Below are 22,642 nucleotides of genomic sequence, written 5' to 3'. Positions count from 1 at the left end.
ATAGTCTCAGTAAGTGATTGCTAACTAGATGAACAAGAAGAGAAAGAATTGATTCTTTTAGTTGACTTCAGTAGTGGTCTTTGTACAGAAGAATTTCTCAAAACTCTTTGTTCAGATTCATTTTGCAGACATCTGAAGTTATCTGTGAAGTACAGAAATACACCTTAAATCATTGATTGACTTTAGAATTATATTACTCTGGTTCACAGTGTCCTGTCTGTGAAATAATTTTCAAACAAACATGCTGTTACCCCCATTGTTCACTTGACTTGGTTCTGAATTACTTCTGAAATACCTCCAAACCTGGTTTCATCCTCAAAAGATAATGTATCACCTGTCATTGAGACTGTCCAGACCTATATAACATAAGCTTGGAAAGCATTATAAAAACATTTAAAATGTGTCCTAGTGGCAGTTTCACCAGAGTAAGTGCATAGCCATAGTCCTATTGCTTCTTCAATTGCAGTTTTTGATACTGAATTTCTTTTATACAAGTACAGCTCCTTCTGTGTACTTCTTTTCCTCCATTCTTCCACCTTTTTCCTGTTGCTTTAACTCTTTTAATTTTAAATTTATTTTTGAGAAATTCCTCTTCCTGTCTTTTTGTAAGGGGGGGAAAACATAGCTATTCTTAAAAGTGGTTCTAATGGGACATCTTTACTGAAGGGCATAAAATTCAGTGTATTTCATAGTAAAATTAGGCATACTGAAGACTTGGTACTCTCAAGTCTAGAAAACTTTGAAATATCCAGAAATAGCCTTTTATTCAACTGACATATGAATGCCAGACTTCACTGTGATGATGAGACAAATAAGCCTCTTAGGGATTTTCCAATGGGGAGTCAGACATGTTGAATTTCTGGCCAACTGAAATAAAATACAGAGGCATACCAAAGACCTTTGGAGCCCAAAGGAAGAAATTTAAAATTTCTATTTAGAGATGGTTTTTGAGCTGAGTTTAAATGATGAAAGCAATTCAAGTAGTAAATAAGAGAGATGATGTGGAAACACATGGTGAAAAGTATAAGATGTGAATGACTAATGGTAAAGGGTATAAAAAAAAAAATCTAAATACAGGAACAGGTGACTTAGAAATGGGTGATTGGGCTACAGAACTCTACAAGGGCAGAGAAATTATTGTTTTCACTTGTCTAATAGAGTGCTTAACACCTAAATATTGGCATGGGTAGAGGGGTAGGTAAATGGATGATGAGTGGGTAAATGGAGTAGGTTTTCTGAACTAGAAGGGACTTGGAAGTCAGTCATCTAGTTCAAACCCGTCTTTTTTGTGGATATGGTAAGTGGGGCCCATACTAGCTAATATCAGGGTTCGAACAAAACCTAGATATTCTGTAATCTGACTCCTAGGTTAATGAGTACCTTTCCTGCCATACTGCGTAATTGTCACCTGTTTAACTTGCTTTGAGCATTTAAGATACAGTTTTACTTATTTCATATTCATTGTCTTCTTTTCAGATTTCCTGTTCTTACCCCACTCCCAGATTATAGATGAACGGGGTTTGATATGAGCAGTAAAGGACCCAAGACCAAATTACTATCTAAATTTATTATTTAAATATGTCTTTTACTGGAAAGGGAACCCTAAATTCTAAGTGATTTAGAATACTTTTTAATCTCAAACATACTTTTGAGATAAATTCATTTAAGGGATAGTAACTGCCTGGGTATGCTGGGGCTATTCCTAAGAAAATTACAGTTTTAATGAATAAAGAAAATCTCCCTTTCCCTCCATATGTTTCTATATTTACCCCCATCTTTTTTTGACATGCAGTGTCAGGAATTTGACAGCTAGGAATTTAATCCTACTTTGCTGTTTTTACATTTACTAGTCTCCTGTTAACTCATCAGTAATGCTTTGCTCAATCTCCTCTCTCGAGGAGATTCAGTAGCTAACACCTAAAAATTCAGTGGACATGTTACCATCCAGAGTAATCTGAAAAGCTTCCAAGTAGATTAGATTTAGAGATGTACTCCTAAATTTAAAAATTCTCAGTATCTTTCCTAGTAAGTGGAAGAAATTTCCTAGGTTATAGACTTAATAAAATACAGTGTGATCTTTATTTTTTAGGTAATTTTTTTGTGCTATGAGAGTTTTTCCTACAAATGTATTATGTAATTATGTAATACATTATTCTTTACTCATATGAGAGTAGAGAGAGGCTTTATTCTTGGATCTATCTCGTCACCATTTCCTCGTTCAGACTCTCAGCTGTTCTAACATGGATGTTTGCCTAATGATAGCCCAACTGCTTTTCTGGCTCTAGTTGCTCCACCACCCAATTGTCATATACACTGCTGCCAAATTAATCTTCAGAAGTAGTTCGCGGTTGTCTTTTCTCAAAAAGCTTCTGTAATTCTGCTTTGCCTCCCAAATGAAGTAATTTTTCCATCGTGCAGGGCCTTTCAGTTGAAGGCAGTAAATATAACTGAACACCTGCTATGTGCCAGGCATTGAGCTTGGTGCTTTCTATGATGTTGGACTTAACCTATCTTCTCCTCTTGTATTTTGCTCATCTTGGTCCCTCTAATTGAATTACTCTTCTCATCCCTCCAATTTCTGCAAGACCAGAGAGCCTACCTATTATTTTAAGGCCATTTCTCAGTATCACTTCCATTATGATATCACCCCTGATTCTCTTTTCTTCTTACCCTTGCCTCAACAGAATGTAGTTTTTAAAAATATATATTCTCTGTGATGTTTATTGGTCATTCTCTTATGGTACTTTCTGCTTTGTGTTATATTATGTTTATCATAGCTCCTATTCAACTGTAAGCCCTTTGATCTAATTACTCTTTGCATCTCTCACAGCACCTACTCTGTTTCCCGGTATGTTGTATACTAAATGTTAGTATATACTTGAATAGTTGGATATGTCTTATAAGTGGCTAACCTTTACTTTCAGGGTTTTGAAGGAAAGGACTGATTATATTTACTGATTTAATTTTTTTGCTAAGCATTGAAAGCTGGATGTCATTCACTGGTTTTTAAAAAGCCATACCTATATAATATTTATACCTAATATAAGATCAGTAGTAGAGAATTACATTTTTATTTAACTTGCCATGTGCAGTGCAGGAGACTTTTATTTGACAGTGAATTGTTTGCGATTTTTTTGAGAACATTAAATACGTAATTTTAAATAATTGACCCTTTTCTTTTTTAGTGCATTTGCACAATATAACTTGGACCAGTTTACTCCAGTAAAAATTGAAGGTTATGAAGATCAGGTACGTTTCATATAAACACAGGATCTGATATTCTTTATTTCATTTATAATGGTTAGTGTATCCTGCAAGAATTGTGAAGTGGTATGTTTAAAGGTTAAAAAAAAAAAAGCGTTCATTTTAATCATAGCCACTTAGGAGCAAAGTAATTGAAAATGTAGTTTCTTTTGTTGATACCAATAATGCTATTAGCAGAAAGTTCCTTTTAGAAATATTCAAATGTAATTATTTTAAGATTTTAGAAGATAATTGTTTTAAATCTACTTGTTTTTTATAGGAAAAAAATCAATCCTATATTAATCCAAAATCTAGAGTTCATATTAGTAAGATTTATGTCATAATTTAGTTGCTCTGGAATTCTACAGTTCTTCATGTGAGTAACTTAGCATTTAGTAATTATTAAATCTTTTCTTTCCAAAGTACAAGTTGGACTTGCTAAGCAAAGAAAAGCCCCAAAAGTCACTAGCATTCTTAGATTTTATTTTTTTGGTTTAAAGTTACTAGTAATTGAACAGTGATTGTGTTTCTATAATGCTTACATAAAGCACAATTTATATAAAACAATATGAAGAAGGAACTGGAGGTAAAACATAAGAGAGAGTAGTAACAATTAGTTCTCAGTGGCAAATTATATTAAAGCTTGCATTTGGCATTATTCATTATGTAATATGTAGTCTCGTAGTTATAGGGGAAAAAGAGAGACCAGACAGAAGATGACTTATAACTGAAGGGAAAAAGTAAACGTGGGGAGGTAGGTAGGTAGATAGATTTATGCATGTGTGTATACACACACATACATATAAAGGCATGTAGTGTTTCATTTCATGAAGCTCTTAAATTTTTTTTCCTTGGGAGATTTTGTGTTTTTGATTTTTTTTTTTTAACTGTTATAAACAGTGCTGTACTGAATATCATTGTACCTCTGGGCACATGGACCATTGTTTTGTTAAGGTAAATCCCTAAAAGAATTGCTGGATCCGGGGATGCATCCTTTTAAAATGTCGGATAGCTCTCAAACTCATTTTATGAACCTACTGTAATTTTAATACTTAAACCTAATAAATATAAAACAAAAAAAGCAAACTATACTAATCTCACATATGACTATAGATTTTAAAACTTTAAACAGATATTAACAAACAGAATCCAGAAATATATCAAAAGAATAATATGCCAAGACTAAATAGAATTTATTACAGGAATGCAGGAGTGGTTCCATGTAAGGCAATATATTGCTCTTATCGCTTAATCAACAAATAAAGAGAAAAACCTTATGATACATCAATAGACAGTGAAAAGGGATTTGAAAACTCCAGCAGCTAATCCTCATTACAAAAACCCTAAGTAAAATAGGGATAGAAGAAAACCTCTTAAATATAATATACTGTTTAACGAAAAACAGTAGTAAATATCAAACTGTAAACACTAATATAATTTTAGTTAACATAGAAAATTAGCCAGGTATGTCAACTTATCACCATTATTATTTATCATAAATGGAAGTATAGCAAATAAGACAAGAGAATGAGAACTCTTAAAGCTTTGGAAAAGAACAGAAAACTCTTAGGTGACATGATTTATATATTTAGAAATAGTGAGAAACTCCCATACATTAACCTCCCAACCAAAATAACCTATTAGACTTAACAGAATTTTGTGAGATGGCTGAATTTAAGGTAAGTGTACAAAATGCATTAACTTTCCTCTATTGTGGCAAGTAGGGACTTACACTAGTAGTGGTTGGAGGGGGAGGAGTTTCATTTTAAATAGTGGTAATACTGAACATAAACCTTAACAAGCAATGCATAGGATTGTGAAGAAAATGGTGGTTATCTTAACACATAAAACAGGTTCTGAGCAAATGGAAGCGCACACTGAATTCCATTTTGAGGTAGAAAGTTAAATTATTTAAAAACTAAAATATGAATTTAATGCAGTTTGATTAGAATCCTGATAGTTTTTTAATTGGTCAAAATTTTCATAAACTTTATATGAAAAACATGCTTGAAGAAACACAAGAAAATGTAAGAGTGGTGAGAGACAATTGCATTGCTAGATAGCAGAAGGTGCTTTACAACCAATGTAAAGTCAAATCAGCATGGTATTGTGTAGACAAATAGATCAATAGAGCAGCATATCAAGCCAGAATTTAGTCCCAAAATATATGAATATTTATATACATGATAAGGTTATAATTTGGACAGACATATAATAAAGGGTATTGGTACCACTGGTTTCTATCAACTACATATGCCATATAGTTAAACCAGTCCTCTGTCTTACAATATATAGAAATAAATTTCAGGTGGATTAAAAATTTGTAAAATGACTAGAATTTTAGGAGAAAAGAGTCTACATGTATAATTAAGGGCAGAGGAAACCATCTTAAATAAGACTGGAAACCCAGAAACTATAAAAGAAAAGATGGACATTTTGCTACATATCAATTATTTTAACTGTAGAATAAAACAAGTACCTCAAATAAAGGACTCTTATAAATTAGTAAGAAAAAAACCCACCCAGATGAAAAATATTAAAAAATATTTGCTCACAGAAAATGGCCCACAAACTTGGAGATATTTAGACCTGTGAGTGAGAGAAATATAATTAAAGTAATGAGATATATTTTATACTCATCAGACTGAAAAAAGAACTGTATACCTGTTGATGGTGATAATTTGAAGGGAAGCATCTCATATATTGTTTGCAGAAGTGTAGATTGTCACAGCCATTTCTGGAAAGCAGTCTAATTATGTATTAAAAATTAAAAATATACAAACCCTTTACCTACTGTCCTCACTGCTGAGAATCTATCTAAGAAAAATAGAAGCATCCAGTGGAAATAGAAACATTAGTATGTTAGAATATATGTACAATAATACTTTAACATTTTTAATGTGCCTATCCCTCCTCCCAAAAAGAAAACAGCCTGGAAATAAAGAGATGGTCCAACAGTAGTGGAATGGCAGAATAAATTGTTATACCCACATCATGGGATAGTATGCAACCATGAAAAAGAATGATGAGAGGTTTACCAGTTGACTCTGAAGGATTTCTATAAAGTGTTGATGTTGAAAAAAACCAGATGCAGAAAAATGTGTGCATTTTCGTTCCATTCTTGTAGGACAGTGGCCAGTAAAAACCCCTGGATGTATGTGTATGTATATATAGATGTGTATGTATTTATCTGTGTAGGATAATATGACTGAAAAAAATTCAGAAGGGTACATCCTGTGTTTGCATAATTTACATCAAAGGGATGGGGGAGTCCTGACATAGGTATAGAGTCAAAGATTGGGAGAGTCGCATGGGAAGGAAAAAGAGTGAAATTTTTTAAAAGAAAGCACAGAACGTCAAATTTATGCGTGTATAATTTAAATGCACATAAATGAAGAAATTACATTTGTTAAAATTTGGAAGTCAGTTGAAAACAACTGTCAGTGATTATCTTAATAAAAACAAGCAGCAGGCACTTAACAGTAGATGAGATTGTGGGCCCAGCAGTAATGTAGGACACACTGAAGAGGATTCTAAGTGGATTAAAAACATACCCTTGGGGCTTCCCTGGTGGCGCAGTGGTTGGGAGTCTGCCTGCCAGTGCAGGGGACACGGGTTCGTGCCCCGGACCGGGAGGATCCCACGTGCCGCGGAGCGGCTGGGCCCATGGGCCATGGCCGCTGGGCCTGCGCGTCCGGAGCCTGTGCTCCGCAACGGGAGAGGCCACAGCGGTGAGAGGCCCGCGTACAGCAAACAAAACAAAACAAAACAAAACATTCACTTGTAACCGTTCTCAGTGAAGGTTATTACCAGTTCCTTAGTTTTGAGGAACTGGAGACTGTCCATAGTTCTCAAAAACAAAACAAAACCTGACTCCAGTAGGGTATTAGACAATGGATTTTTTTCCCCCCACCAGGTAGCTGGATGTTATATTGGGAGAAAATCAGATCCACTGATCTGAGCTGCATGAGAGCAGCCTCATTGTCTTTATAGTCTACTCATTTGAAGTATTATACTTGGGCCATATAGTTAAACTAGTTGCTTGGAATAGAATTATTTTATAGTTTTAAGGAAAAAGTTCAAGTGAATGTATAATATATCAGTATTTAAATGCTATTTTAAATATTTTTTTCCAAAATTCATTGCATCATTGAAGGTATTGATTACAGAACATGGTGACCTGGGAAATGGAAAGTTTTTGGATCCAAAAAACAGAATCTGTTTCAAATTTGATCACTTAAGAAAGGAAGCAACTGATCCAAGACCATACGAAGCAGAAAATGCAATTGAATCTTGGAGAACTTCAGTAGAAGCTGCTCTGCGAGCTTATGTAAAAGAACATTATCCAAATGGGGTCTGCACTGTAAGTTATCCAGTGTGCACTTTTTTCTTTTGTATTATGTAAATATGACGGTGATTTTGTGATATCTTGAAATTTATAGTAACTTACAGAATGGACATTTTATAATTTAATATTCCTTTTTTTTGAAGTAAATATTTCTAAGAATGTTTACTATTTTTTTCAAGAAACTTTAAATAGTAAATGTATTATGATAGTCAAAAATTGAAAAATGGTTGTACCTTGAATTAAATCCAAGTAGTAATTCTCATACATTGATTTGAGGACCATGATATGATGAGGTTCTTTAATGTCATGTTCATGACTCATCTCCCTAAGTTTACATCAAACTTCTTTTCATTAAATTACAAAACCTTAGAACAAATAAAATTATTTGGAAGTGAACTCTTGTCCTCGTGTGTTTTATAATCAAATTTCTTAAGGTTTTAAATGTGGTTCTTTCATAGGTTTAACCTATTTTTTATTTTCAGGATAAAATATGATAGGAAGTAGGAGTACTTTTTTTTTCTTTCATAGCCTGTGCCTAGCTATGCTTTTTAGTCCCCCACATTTGTGTTTCTGTGATCTTCCCCATAGCCAGTGATCTTTTGAAATGCAAATCAGATAATGAAATCTCCTGCTTGAAATTCTTCAAAGATTTTGTGTTGCACTTAGGATAGAGTCCAGGCTTCTGAACGTGGTTTTCAAGGCCCTGTGAACCTGGCCTCTGCCTACCTCTCCAGCCTAAGATGACCATACATCCTGGTTTATACCTGCTGTCCCAACATAATTATTAGTATTACCAATAGCCACCTCATTTCACTCAGAAGATTCCTGGTTAGGACAAAAATTCATATGGTCGCCTTAAGTATCTAGCTCTCAATAATTATTTGAGAAGTATAGCAACATAACCTAAAATACCTTACAGGTTCTTTGAATTATAACCGTGTTGATTAGGATTATTTTGGAAGAATACCTCAAGAATAAGGTGGTGAGGTTGAGTTAGAGGGTCCTTACTTGTTCCCAGGGGATCGAAAGACAAATTATTCATTACTTTTTTAAAGCAGTTGGCAAGAGGTGAAATAACATCACCATACCATTGCAGGCATTCTCTTAGTGAACTTTCTTAGTTGTAAGTAAATTAACTTTCTCACTTCTATCTCACTACTTTTTTATTTTAAATGTCTAGAGAAATGGCAACCCCTGAGATTGTGGCATGTTTAGGCATATTTTGAGAGTACAGTTATTTTTTTCCAATAAATTGTACTTCATTATGATTCACTAAGAATCTGTGATTAGGTGTACATATTTAAGTATTTGTTTCTCTAGCTACTATATTGGAATGAGGACCTACTTTGTATTCTTTTATATGTTCTTGCCAAAATGCTGTACAATTTTCAGTATTTTATAGATGTTTAAAGTTGGATATTCTGTGGCCCTAAATTCACTCTTGTGTTTATTTTCTTTACCAACAAGGTATATGGTAAAAAAATAGATGGACAGCAGACCATTATTGCATGCATAGAAAGCCATCAGTTTCAAGCAAAAAACTTTTGGTAAGTTAAAATTTTGTGTATTGGGGAATTTTGATACTGCTTATTCTCTTTGTAGTTCTTTATTGATTGGGCCTATACCTTGTTTCTGTATGATTGACTAAGAACAATATACTATAAAACTTCAGCCTTTTTATATAAGAAAAATATCTGTTCCATAATCAACCTGATCTTTCAGAGGTGGCAGTAAATCTATTGGCACTCAGTGAAAAGAAGGTGGGAGAGCATGGGGTGTTTTTAGACTAGCAAGCAGCATTCTGAGGGAACACGCGTGCCTGTGAGCAGACCAGTTGACAGGCCCATATGCCCATTCTGTGAAGGGGTTGTTCCTGAATGAGACTTACATGGGGGAGGAAGGCAGAGGTACTTACAAAGTGAAGAATGATCGCGTTTTGGTACGTGAACTTTGGTGACTCTGAAGTAGATGTTTTCGTGTGGATTGCTTTGTGCTTGGTTGGCCAATGTGAGGAAGTAATGACATGTTTTGTCCAGCGAGGCAAATTACAGTCATGCCTTACAATTTTTGTACAAATCATTTGATTATCCCTTGTAAAAGTCCAGCTCCCCAAAGCACTGATTTGCACTTCAACAAGTTGTTGGGCCTTTTTATTCTTAGACAAGACTATTTCTGAGATATCTTTAACAAGTTGTTGGACCTTTAACAAGTTGTTGGGCCTTTTTATTCTGAGACAAGACTATTTCTGAGATATCTTTAACAAGTTGTTGGACCTTTAACAAGTTGTTGGGCCTTTTTATTCTTAGACAAGACTATTTCTGAGATATCTCCTGCTATAAAATTCTGTGGCTCTCCAAGACTTTATAAGTTCAGAATTGAATGAAATCTTTACTTTTATCCTCCCTTTTTGATAATACATTCTAAGGCCATCAGAGTAGGTATGGTCATAGTGTTTACCTTTTAAGTATATTAGTCTTTGACTTGTTAGCCGAGTTGGTTGGTGGTGCTGTTAAGGGTAGAGTAGCAGGTATCAGTAACCCCTGTGGACCACTTTGGTCTATGGCCCAAGGTTGCTCCACTACTTAACCATCATAGGAATAAAGGCAGGTTGCAGGAACTTTTGGAGGAAAGAGATCCATTATCACTGAAGGAAAATAAATTCTATTTGTAAACATAGGCCTTAATGACAAGCTGCAGTTTCCTAAATATTCTGTTGTATTAACTTACTTGTATGGCCTTGATATAGATGTAGTTTCTCCATTTTTGGCCTAAAAACTTGTAGCATTAATTTACCAGTATCCTAAGAAATAAGTCTTCACAAAATTGCTATTAATTTGTGCTGTTTGTGCCAGGATATATATAATAAAATCAATTTTGTTGGGATTGAACTCGTTACTAAGTTTTAGTTTAAAATATATAAATATATATATATATATATAATAAAATAGTAAATTTACTAGTTTTCAGAAATACAGTTTGAGTGTTAGCATATATAAAATGAAAATGATGGCCTTGAATTTTCTAGTCTGTTTCACTTCACATATCTGAATTTTTTTTTCTAAACTACCACTATGAACATTATATCATTGAAGCTAAAAATCACTTACACTTTTTGGAAAAGATAATTTTTTATGACATTCCAAAGTGCTAGACATCACATATCACAATAACCTCAGTAAAATCTAAATATTTTGGTACAAGGAAATTACTTCAGTTCACCTCAAATGCAGATAGCATAAAAATCACAAGATTCTAGTCATGGTCATTTCTTAGATTTCACTAGGGACATTCTTTTCTTGGTCTCTGCTGTTTCCCTAACATCTAGCAGTATTGAGGGCTTAATAAATGTTTGTTGAATTAATACACATTTCTAATTAAAGCATTAATAGAAGAGAAGGGAAGAATATAATTAAAGGCTAGGACATCTTGACTGTTTACTCCATTGATGAAAGAAAGGGTACTGTCTATGCAGTGCAGTTTACTATTACTATATAGTAATGCCTTTGGAAGGATCTTTTGAAATAGTTCTCAAATTGATATGATTACTTGATTTGGAATTCCTTTTTTCTTTTTTTTTTTTAATTTTCACGATCAGTGGTGATATATGTATGTTGTCACTATAAATCAGAAATGTGTATGCTTAGAACTCACTAGTGCTTGATAGTAATACCTAAATAAAAGGAATAACTTCTTTTGGAATCATGAAATAAAAATGAATAGATCTAAGTTCTTTTTCCAGTCAAGCTTCAATGGATAATTTTGGCTAAGTCACTCAAAATCAAAACATGTTATAAAATTATCTTTTATTTTGTAGAACATATACATTGTTCTAATAATAGTACTTTTCAAATGATAAGTGTTAACTTTAGGTATGAGAGTGCTATCATTCTGCAGGTTTTTGTGATTGGGCAGACTGCAAGAATATTGAAGGGAACCCAGAAATAATTCTGTAGCAAAGCCAGTATAGTGATCCATTAGCTCTGTGACTGTTTTAGAAATATATACTGTTTTAAAAAAAACAGGTATAAGTTTACATATCAGAATATGTCTTTAGTATGCAAAAGAGCAAATAGAGGTCAGAAGAAAAGGAGTTGCTATGAAAAGGCTGTCAGGAAAAAATTAGGATAAAATTAATTATCTAGGAGACAAAAATGAATAACCCCCATGCCTGTTGCTTGTTTGTAATGTCACAGTTTCTTACGATTAATCTGTATCAATTTTATACCAAAACTCATTTTGGGATCTAGGAGGAGGATGTATGTGCCTTTTATGTGGAAACTTTAAGTCTAAAATTGGAAAAGGGAAAAAAATCTGATGCTTATAACCCTTTAAAGCCCTTCTCTTTCCAGATATCAAAATCTCCTTAAGAATATTGCATTACTATCTATTCTTTTAAAATTACAGGACTTTGTATCATTCACTGGATGGTAAACTTGTGAAAGCCCCTGGTAATCTGAACATTTATTCAGTTTTTTCTTAATTAAAGCGTAAGTCAGAAAACTGATGTAGTTTTGAACTGTATTTTAAGCCTTAGCTTTAGAGTTCTGAGGTTGCATCCATTATATAGGTCATTTTTTATCAGCAGGATGAAGATTAAATGTAGCTCATAACTGAACGTAACCTCTTGATTCTTTTGAATATTTCAGGGATTAAAAAAAAGAATGTCCAGCATCCATTCCCCACATGCTCTCATACTGTAGCGTGAAATTTAAATCTGGAACTTAAAATTTATTCAAATTATTTTCCCTACCTTATTTATAGCGGCTGTTTTTATTTTTAAGGAATGGTCGTTGGAGGTCAGAGTGGAAGTTTACAATCACTCCTTCAACCACTCAGGTGGTTGGCATCTTGAAAATTCAGGTATGAAATAAAAAGAATTTGCTGATCTCTAGATGATTCTGAGCATAGAAGCAGCTAATTCATATGTTTACATTTTCATAGTACTCAATAACTGTTTCTTTTCCAGGTCTTTGTTTTGAGGTAATGGGAAAAACAAGTAGTGCTGATTTCATCTTTTAAATAACCTTGTAGTTCATTTCCTAGTCATCAGAAATCTGCAAGGATAGCTGACAGATTCTAAAAACACAGCTAAAATTAGATGCTACCATTTGGTCTGCTCTTCATACAATTTGTTCATCCAAGCATCTTCTGAGTTTGAGTTGTGCTGTTCTGTCTTTTGAATTGGAGTGGAGTTGAGTGAGGTATAATATTAATATATGTGTGTGTATAGATGTATAAGTATATATATATGTTAACACATGTACATACTACATATATCTTAAGTATCTTCTGTACTCATATTTGGCTTCTTATATGAAACCCACTAGAATTGACTCAGTGTAAGCTCAAATGTTTCTATAGAAGAAATTTGATAACTAAGAGGATTTAAATACGAATATTACTAAATAAGTTAAAGAAGAATACTGACTAATTTCTTTGTATCTTGGATCACTTATTTATTCAATACATTTGTTGCTTAACTATCATGAAAGGTATTATGCTAAGAGCCATAAAGGAATAAAAATGAATCAGATGCACTGCTCTATCATTTGACTCCAGCATACATTATTTCTAGTCTTTTATCCTATTACTTGTATGTCTTGGTGTGGCTATCGTTTAGGGGCTAGAAAATAGAGGTTATGAGCATGGATTCTGAAACCAGACTGCCTGAGTTTGAATCCCAGCTCTGCCAGTTATTAGCTGTATGACATCAGGAAGTCATTTAAGCTCTTTCTGTTTCCTCATCAGCTAAAAAAAAGAAAACAGCAACAATGAAATAGCTCATGCAATTTTTTGAAGATGAGTTAATATGGGCAAAATGATTAGAACAGAGCCAGACATAAAGTGCTTATTGAATGGTAGCCATTATTGTTGACATTATTTTTTCCTTCAGTTAGGCCTCTAGCTCTCACCTGGATGATTTCTGAGATGTGAGATGTGCCCCTGTTGGGCCAGAGCTTGTTGAGAGCCAGGATTGGCTGGTTCTGTCTTCAGCACTTGGCATGATGCCTGGTTTATAATGGTTACTTTATTTTGTTGATTGGTTGGACCCTTTGCCATCTCCTAATCCACTTTTTTACATTGCCATCAAGAAAGGTGATTTTTAAAAATTTAAATCTGGATATGTTACTTGCCACTTGAGACCATTTTAGTGGTACACTCACCTACTAGATAGTCCAGACATATTTGTATGGCATAGGAGGCCCAGGGTTGACTCGTCACCTACCTGTATATTCCGCCAGCCACAGCTCCTACTCCCCAAACTCGCACACATTCCAGTCCTAAGTGCCTGCAGGCCTTTCCTAAAAGTATGCTCTTCTCTACTAAGCTCAGTTTCCTCACCTTCCCTAGTTTGTTAAACTCATTTTACTAAGCCCAAGTACAGTGTTACCTCTTTTCTGAAGTCCTTTTTTATGTCTCAGAGAGAGTCTGGAGTATTGCTAATGTACTTTGTACGTACCTTTTACTGTGTTGTGTTGAAATATGAGGTCAGGGGCTCTCTTTTTAAAAGCTTTGTGTCTCTAGAACTTCCTGTAGTAGCAGTCATATATAGTAATCACTCAGTTAATGTTTATTGAATAAATTCATGTCTTTGAATTTGAGGAATTAAATGGTTGGTGGAAATACACAAAACAAGAGTGGTGTTGGGAGATAATACTGTGAGTTTGATTTTGGAAATCTTGAGTTTAGATACCAGTAGAACATCTATGAGGTAGAAATGTGCAGCAGTCCAGTCAATGGAGGGCTTGCCTGAGTAACTGCAGGAACTGCTACCTAGTTCCTCGCTAGCCTAAGGGCAGGAAGAGGCTCGCTGGAGTTTAAGGTCAGGAGCTCAGCAGAGAAGACTAGGTTAGAGCTGAAATCGGTAGTCATCTGCATTGATGTGATTGTTGAAGCCATGAGGATCTTGATAACTCCTGTAATATGGTTTCTGTAATTTCTTTTTCTAACAGGTTCATTATTATGAAGATGGTAATGTTCAGCTAGTGAGTCATAAAGATATACAAGATTCCCTAACAGTGTCTGTAAGTAATTAATTCCAAAATAAAATTTAAACAACCTAATACTTCTATACAACTAGAGTGGTTTTGGAATTAACATTTTAAGTAGTATTTCTGCTTCAGATTAAAGTGTTTTCAAGATAGATTAAAGATGGTAAGTAATTGGAAATTGGTACCTAACTTTTTTTTTAGCAGCTTTATTTAAAGAGATACAATTCACATACCATTCAGTTCACCCATTTAAAGTATAAATTTTTTTTAAAATTATTATATTAATAGGGTTGTACAACAGTCACCACAATGTAATTTAGAACATTTTCATCCTCCAAAAACCCTGTATCCATTAGCAGTCGTTCCCCGTTCCCTCCCACCAGCCCTTCCCCCAAACCCCTCTCAGCCCTAGGCAACCATGAATCTACTTTCTGACTCTGGATTTTCCTGTTCTGGACATTTTATATAAATGGAATCCTACGATATGTGATTTTTTGCGACAGGCTTTTTTCACCTAGCATAATATTTTCAAGGTTCATCCATGTTAGAGCATGTGTCAGTACTTCATTCCTTTTTGTAGCCAAATAATAATCCATATACCACATTCTATTTATATATTTATCAGTTGATGGACATTTGTGTTTTCTACTTTTCGCTGCTGTGAACCTTTGTGTATACTGTTTTTTTGTGTAGACATTGTTTTAATTTCTCTTTGATGTATACATAGTGGCATTGCTGGGTTGTATGGTAGTTCTTTGTTTAACCTTTTGAAGAACTGCCAGACTGCTTCCAGAGTTGCTGCACTGTTTTTACATTCCCATCAGTTGTATATAAGGTTTCCAGTTTTTCCACATCCTCACCAAAGCTTATTTCTGCCTTTTTATTTTAGCCATCCTAGTTGGTATTAATTGTATCTTTTTTTAAAAAATTAATTAATTTATTTTTGGCTGCATTTTTGGTTCTTCGTTGCTGTGCGCGGCTTTCTCTAGTTGCAGCAAGCAGGGGCTACTCTTCGTTGCGGTGTGCAGGCTTCTCATTGCTGTGGCTTCTCTTGTTTCGGAGCTTGGTCTCTAGGCACATGGGCTTCACTAGTTGTGGCACTCAAGCTCAGTAGTTGTGGCTCGTGGGCTCTAGAGTGCAGGCTCAGTAGTTATGGCGTAAGGGCTTAGTTGCTCCACAGCATGTGGGATCTTCCTGGACCAGGGCTTGAACCCATGTCCCCTGCATCGGCAGGCGGATTCTTAACCACTGTGCCACCAGGGAAGCCCCTGTTAATTGCATCTTATTGTGATTTTTATTTGTATTTTCCTGACGGATAATGATATTGAGCATCTTTTTGTGTATTTGTTGGCCGTTTGAATAGCTTCTTTGGAAAAATGTCTTTTCAGATCCTTTGTCTATTTCTTAATTGGACTTGTGTTTTTATTGTTGTTGTAATTGTTGCTTATGTATTCTGATAGAAGTCCTGTATCAGATATATGATTTACAAATATTTTCTCCCATTCTGTGTGTCTTTTCACTTTCTTGGTAGTATCATTTGCAAAACAGAAGATACCAGTTTTGATGTGGTCCAGTTTATTTTTTCTTTTGTAACTTATGCTTTTGGAATATTAATAGAAACCATTGCTTAACCCAAGATCGTGAAGATTTACTCCAGTGTTTTCTTCTACGAATTTTATAGTTTTAGCTTTTAAATTTACATCTGTGCTCCTGTACTTAACTTTTAAACCCTATTGTATTTTTTTTCTCTATTTGGAGTATGATTTAATGAAGTTTTTCTGAAGTTCAGCTTTCAAATTCTGGAAATTTTGAACTTGGTTTTTTTTCCCTGCAGAGGTCTTTTCACACATTCTTTTCATTGAACATGCAACTATTTCTTTGCAGAATTTTTTTGTCCCAAAGATATTATATGTTAACAGTGACATTTCTGATAAACATTTGTTTATCAAATGTGTTGTATACCTAAAAGCATTAGTATATTATAAACATCAACTGCTAATATTTAAAATTAGCTAACTTACAAATATTTTTAAAACTTTATTTTTAATTTAAGAAAGCATTTGATTTAATGTTAAGAAACATGTGTGAGTGTGTTAGGCCAGATGCTACCTGAAAAGAAATGAAAGCTGTGGGATTTTTGGATTTTCTTTTCTTTTTTTTTTGCTTTTTCTTTTGGTTTTTCTCAAGTTTTCATTAGCACTTAGGTGATTTCTGCTTTCTTGCTAAGTAGTATTCTTCTTGCAAAATTGCCAGGAAAGATAATTACTAATGTCTGGTCTCCACTCAATATAGTTCTATGTCGTGAGTATATATGTAATATTATTTGTGTAACAAGATACTTAGTATTCTTTGAGGAGTTTGACATTGAGTAAAGAGTCTTCCTAAGAGAGATTTGTCTACAAAATTATAGACTGTGGAGTTGTGAGATCTCATCATAGTAATTAAACTTGACTAATACGCCAATTTGTACTGAGTGTTTTAGGAATTACCTTTTCACTTGATCTTAGAGGATTTTCATTGTTGTTTTACTATTTTTGGATAGAAAAAATGTACCCATTATATAAATACATATGTAAATATATATAAATAATATACGTAAAGTAAGGTGTTAGATAATTTTACGTCAACAATTGTTAACTTTTAGTGTTAGGAAAGAAGCAAAGAAATGCATTATATCGGAATAAAATTCCAGTATAAAATTTTTTTTTAAAATTTTTTCCTGAAAATATTTAAACACTAAAAAATGCACCTTAAACTTTAAATTATGCTTTTTCTAATTGGTAATATTTTTTAAATGTATTATTATGGTGGTAAATATTGTTCAGTAAATATTTAGAAATATAGTCATTAACTAGAAATCTGTGACTAACATCTTACCCGTAAAGATTTTTGAAATGCTGTTAAGTGTTATAATTGAATTTTTCATCAACATGTACTATTAAGATTTCGCTTTCCTTAACCTTTAGTGAAACACTAAAGCCATGCTCATTCTGTAGACTTTTAAAACATTTTTGCCTAGTTACCCTTGAATTTAGAATAATTGATTTTACAATATTTTCCCTTTGTCATAATATCCATCTGTGTTATTAAATTATAAGAAATCATTAACCATACATCTATTGACATACCTATTTAAAAGTAATAGTGGTGTAGTTTTAAATTACTATTTTATTTACTTTTGATTTTGTTTTTCATTCAGAATGAGGTGCAAACAGCAAAAGAATTTATAAAGATTGTAGAGGCTGCAGAAAATGAATACCAGGTATGATTTTCAAGAATATTGTATAATCTATATTTGCTTGTAAATAATGGCACTGAAATTTTAATTTCAGTCATAAGCCTGAATTTTTTCATTGTTTCACTATAATAAGATACAGTCTTTTTTGTGTGTGTTTTGTTTGTTTTAGTTCAAGGGCAAACTTGTGAAAATGTAGCTAAAACTCAGTTTTAGCTAACTGTAATTTCTGAGTATTGGTCAAAATAGGCCAAGATTTTAAATGGTTATTTTGTTTCTGATTGGAAATTCTACTTTAGGAGGTATTTCCCAAAGCATTTGGATTATATGTGATCTCCTTAGATCATATTTCATTTTGTACTCTTTTACATTCTTTACCTGCTTCTAAATTGCACTCTTGAATTTAAGCATTTAATTTGTGTATTGGACATGTTTCCACTCCTTGCAAACAGTAATTTGTGAAATTGTTCTGAGAGAAATAGTAAAATAGATCCAAAATGAGGACACACAGATAGTAAATATAATTCATAATTTCATTTTATTAAATTTAATTATTCAAAATGATTATAAGCTTTTAGCTGCTTTTATAAATAGCTTTTAAAACCATATTGGGGTTTTTATTTGGCTTTTTAAAAACAGTGAAACAGACTGCTTAAACAAAGATGTTTTCTAAAACATCTGTGTGTTTTATACATTGTTCTGTTCCTTTTATTTCTTTAAACTTTTAACTACTGTTTTTCATAGACTGCCATCAGTGAGAATTATCAGACAATGTCGGACACTACTTTCAAAGCCTTACGTCGACAGTTGCCAGTTACACGCACTAAGATTGATTGGAACAAGATCCTTAGCTACAAGATTGGCAAAGAGATGCAGAATGCATAAGATGAACATTGCATGACCGGAGCATTTTAGTGTCTTTGCGTTTAAAAAAAAATCATTGCAAAAGTATTCAGAACTGTCAAGCTACCCAGTCAGATGGGCTGTTGCCATTTAAAATCACTGTAATTAATTAGTTTGGTTAGAGCACAGAGCTTAGCTAATCAACCATTATTTTTTATTTCTTTTGTTCAAAGAAGATTGAAAATCAGTTTAGTTTAAATGTCTTTTACTTTCTTTTATGCCTTTCTTTCTTACAATGAAGACATGATTCCTCTAGTTTAATGTCAGAAGTTTTTTGAAGTGTTTCAAAAATATTTTACACCGTAACCCTAAAATTATTGTCTTTTGGTTTATGAAGTGGGTAACTTTTGATATATGCCCAGTTCTTTTTAATGGGGTCAATAATGGACATTCTAGTTTAAGGTGGTTGATGGATTTAGCCATATATGCTGCTAAAGAAATTGTCTGCCTTTTCCCCCTTACCTCTTTCATTTATGTAAGATTGAGATTAGAGGGAAAGCATTTTCTATATCAATTGTGTTTAAACCTTTCAAGAAGGTTATTTAGCTAGCTTAGTGTTTAACTAAACTTTTTTTAAAAAAGACCAAGGTCTAATGCTGTTTTGAGATTCTGAATTAAATGAAAATACTTATTTCAGAAATGCATTTAATGCTTTTTTCTTGTGACAGTTATGCAAATTAGCTTGGATTCCATATGTCCCTGAGTTATTTTTATCATAAAGCCACAAATGTATTATAACAAGGCAAATTGTAATATATATAATCCTGAACTCATGACCATGTCTCAGTTTATTTTTTTCTTGGATTGAAAAGTACTAAAATTCAATGTGACATTAAAATGAAATGAGAACATTTCATTTTATACTATTTATTTGAGTATAAAAATCACTTACCAGTGAATCATATATACTATTTTAAAATACTTTCTTTGGATATTTGTGATTCTTAACTGGTTGTAAATTAGAAAATTGGGAGTACGTGTGGTGTGCAGTTAAGTCTAAATTTTTCCATCTTCCTATGCATCATAAGCATGTTTGTAATATTTTTAAAAATACATTTACTGATGGTACAGGAATTTCAAGCCTGTGGTGAATGTTAGTATTTACTATAGGGAGGGTGGATTTGTGGTTTCATTCAGTTGAGTATTGCTTATTATACTCCAGTGGAATCCTTTCCTCACATACTCCTGCGGATGTCTGGGCCTGGAAGTGTTTTTTTAAAAAACACCACTTTTATTTTGTACAATAAAATATTTCATTAGCTTGAATTGTATAGATTTTAAAAATTCTCTCAATGAAAGCATGTTGTTTAATTTCTTCTTAAAACTCACAGTTGGGCTTTGAAAGCATTGAGAATATAATATGAAATTATGACATTTTTGGTTAAATCATTTTTTCTAGTTTTAAAATACAAGTTTTGTCATATTGAGATTCCGGAAGAAAATGAATTAGCAGTGTTAATTATTCTCTTTTTTAAAACACATTTTCAAAGGTCTGATAATGATTCTGAACTAAACACTAGGTGAATCTTTAATTGATTAGCTTAATCGTGTCAACTAGGCTATCATGGGATTATATCCCCTGAAGGTCAATCACTTTGGCTCTGTTTTATGACCTAGAATGCTGTTGTAAAAATATATGTAATTGTTTTTATTTTATTTTTTATTAATTTTATTATTTTTTTATACAGCAGGTTTTTATTAGTTATCTGTTTTATACATATTAGTGTATATATGTCAGTCACAATCTCCCAATTCATCCCACCCCCCAACTTGGTGTCCATACGTTTGTTCCCTTATGTAATTGTTTTTAAGGTGATGTGCATGTAAAAGGTCATATTTATCAAAATAATTTAGAGTACAGTCTGAAATAATGGTTGTGCTATAGACTTCGTCTTCTATAGTCTAAGAATAGCATTTTATTAAAGTGGAAGAAGATTAGAAACACAAAGTATCCTGAAACTCAGGGATGTCTTTTTAATAGGAGTCATAATGTCTACTGTGTTGAATAGGCCAAAGTGTGGAGATAAAGGCAAAATTAGAACAAAATTAGGAGGCTGCTGCAGGAATCCGGTGGAGAGAGAAAGCTGGCTTGGCCTGTGGTGGTAGCTGTAGGCTGTAGAGGTAGTGATATCTGGATATATGTTAAAGATAAAAGCAAGTGTATTTGCCAGGATTGGTTGTGGAATGTGAGGGATGTCAAGGACATTGTGGGGGTTGAGAAATTGGGGAAAATTCAGGGTTGGGGAGGCCTGGGAACTTGGTTTTCAAGGGGGAAATATCATGTAGCAGTTAGATACTGGAGATAGGAGGTAGAGGAGTGCTCTGGACCAGAAGAATGGGAGAGCAGACAGACCTGGGAAACATACTTTGATAGCCAGGCAAAATGAAGGACTACTCAAAGTTAGTGATAATCTAACGAGACCACTAAGTATGACTGAATGTTTTTCTTCAGCCGTGTAACACAGCATGAGTGCAGGCACAGAGTAGGTGAATTGGATTTAACCAAGGTTGTGGTTTTACCAAGTGAGTCTGACTGCCCCCATGAAGAGGGGCAGGGTTTTAATGATAACCTGGAAACTTCAGCTAGGTAAGCGGGGAAGTGCGGACATGAGAGGAGAGGAGGGATAGTGAAAATGTGGCACCATCAATGTGTTATAGGTATGTTTAGAAGGAATGACCTGGAAATGTAGGAGGTAGGGGTTAGAGTGATACGCTTAAAATTGAGAATTTGAGGAGTTAGACTTACCTGTCTTGACAAGTATGATCAAGGGGGTGACTGGCTGAGTAGGAGAGGAGAGGAGTTCAGGAGCCATGAAGCCCAGGCTTGCTGTGGATGTTGCAGTCAAGAATTACGATAGAAGTAAATGTTCTGACGTGATACATTTGACAGGTATTTATGAGGTTTTTCCTCATTTGGGATTTTGGAAACTAAAATGGGGACAGGAGCATTAAAATGGTATTCTGGAAGTTCTGGTTCATTACAAATGTTCTGGGATGGACTTCCCTGGTGGTGCAGTGGTTAAGACTCCAAGATTCCACTGCAGGGGGCATGGGTTCGATCCCTGGTCTGGGAATTAAGATCCTGCATGCTGTTCAGCATGGCCAAAAAAAAAAAAAAGCACTTCCTTTAGGAAAAAAAAATGTTCTTGGAAAGTGAAATTCTTAGGAAAATAATTAAGGACAATTACAGATAATTCTCTAGCATTGGGGTGGCCCTTTTTGTGATTAAAATCATTTTTGACTTTTAATCACACCAGAAACTTCGGGATAATGCAAGATCCTTTGAAAATATCTTCCATACTGATCATCAGTTTACGCTTTTGCCGACTAGTGGTTATAAAATATAAAGGCATATTTTGCCAAACACAGGAGTTTGGTAATGCATGTATGTTATTAAATTTCCTAAGAAGAGGGTGTATTTCTGTTCACTTCTCTACGGAAGATTATTTAAAAGCAGAATCACAATGTACATGCTATTCCTAAGTTGTAGTGTTTTGGGCCTGAAACTGAAAACTTTTTAACAAGGCTCTTTGTATAGGCATCTTCAAATTTCACTTTCTGCATATTATGCAAAAGCTTTATTGTAGGATTGGCTAGTAATGCTAGCTATTAGAGAATATGCAAAATATTCACTAATTAAAATAACCAGTTAAACTTTTAAGGCCTAATTGGTATTAGAAATTAATGTCAGGTCATTCAAGATTAATTACACTGTGTTCAGAGGACTGTTCTAGGCATTGTAGAGTCAGGAGAATATAAAATTGTTTCTTAAAGGAGTCTACAAGGTAGTCATGGTACTATAGCAGTGTTTTCTAATTTTTTCACATCATAACCTGTATGGAAAAATGGTGGTAATTTTAAGACAGTCTGGGAGAAACAGATGAGTCTGCTTGCCAGCTGTCCTAGGGTTGAGGGGATCAG

General features: G+C 33.8%; 1 protein-coding gene across 2 annotated transcripts in view; it reads left to right on the top strand.

Moving 5' to 3' along the window:
* CAPZA2 (capping actin protein of muscle Z-line subunit alpha 2) overlaps positions 1–19,987 on the top strand; it is a 56,601-nt gene extending 36,614 nt beyond the window's left edge. The window contains exons 4-10 of one of the 2 annotated variants that reach the window (XM_004269856.3): positions 3,186–3,249; positions 7,400–7,606; positions 9,059–9,138; positions 12,373–12,451; positions 14,545–14,616; positions 17,783–17,845; positions 18,563–19,987. In XM_004269856.3, the coding sequence (XP_004269904.1) occupies positions 3,186–3,249; positions 7,400–7,606; positions 9,059–9,138; positions 12,373–12,451; positions 14,545–14,616; positions 17,783–17,845; positions 18,563–18,703 (706 nt within the window). In that variant the 3' untranslated portion in view covers positions 18,704–19,987. The remainder of the gene's footprint in view (positions 1–3,185; positions 3,250–7,399; positions 7,607–9,058; positions 9,139–12,372; positions 12,452–14,544; positions 14,617–17,782; positions 17,846–18,562) is intronic. The other variant, XM_033428242.2, reaches the window with a different exon arrangement.
* The last annotated feature ends 2,655 nt before the right edge of the window (positions 19,988–22,642 follow it).

The sequence above is a fragment of the Orcinus orca genome, chromosome 9 (assembly GCF_937001465.1).
Source record: "Orcinus orca chromosome 9, mOrcOrc1.1, whole genome shotgun sequence".
NCBI lineage: Eukaryota > Metazoa > Chordata > Mammalia > Artiodactyla > Delphinidae > Orcinus > Orcinus orca.
This window is presented reverse-complemented; position numbering and strand designations above follow the sequence as displayed.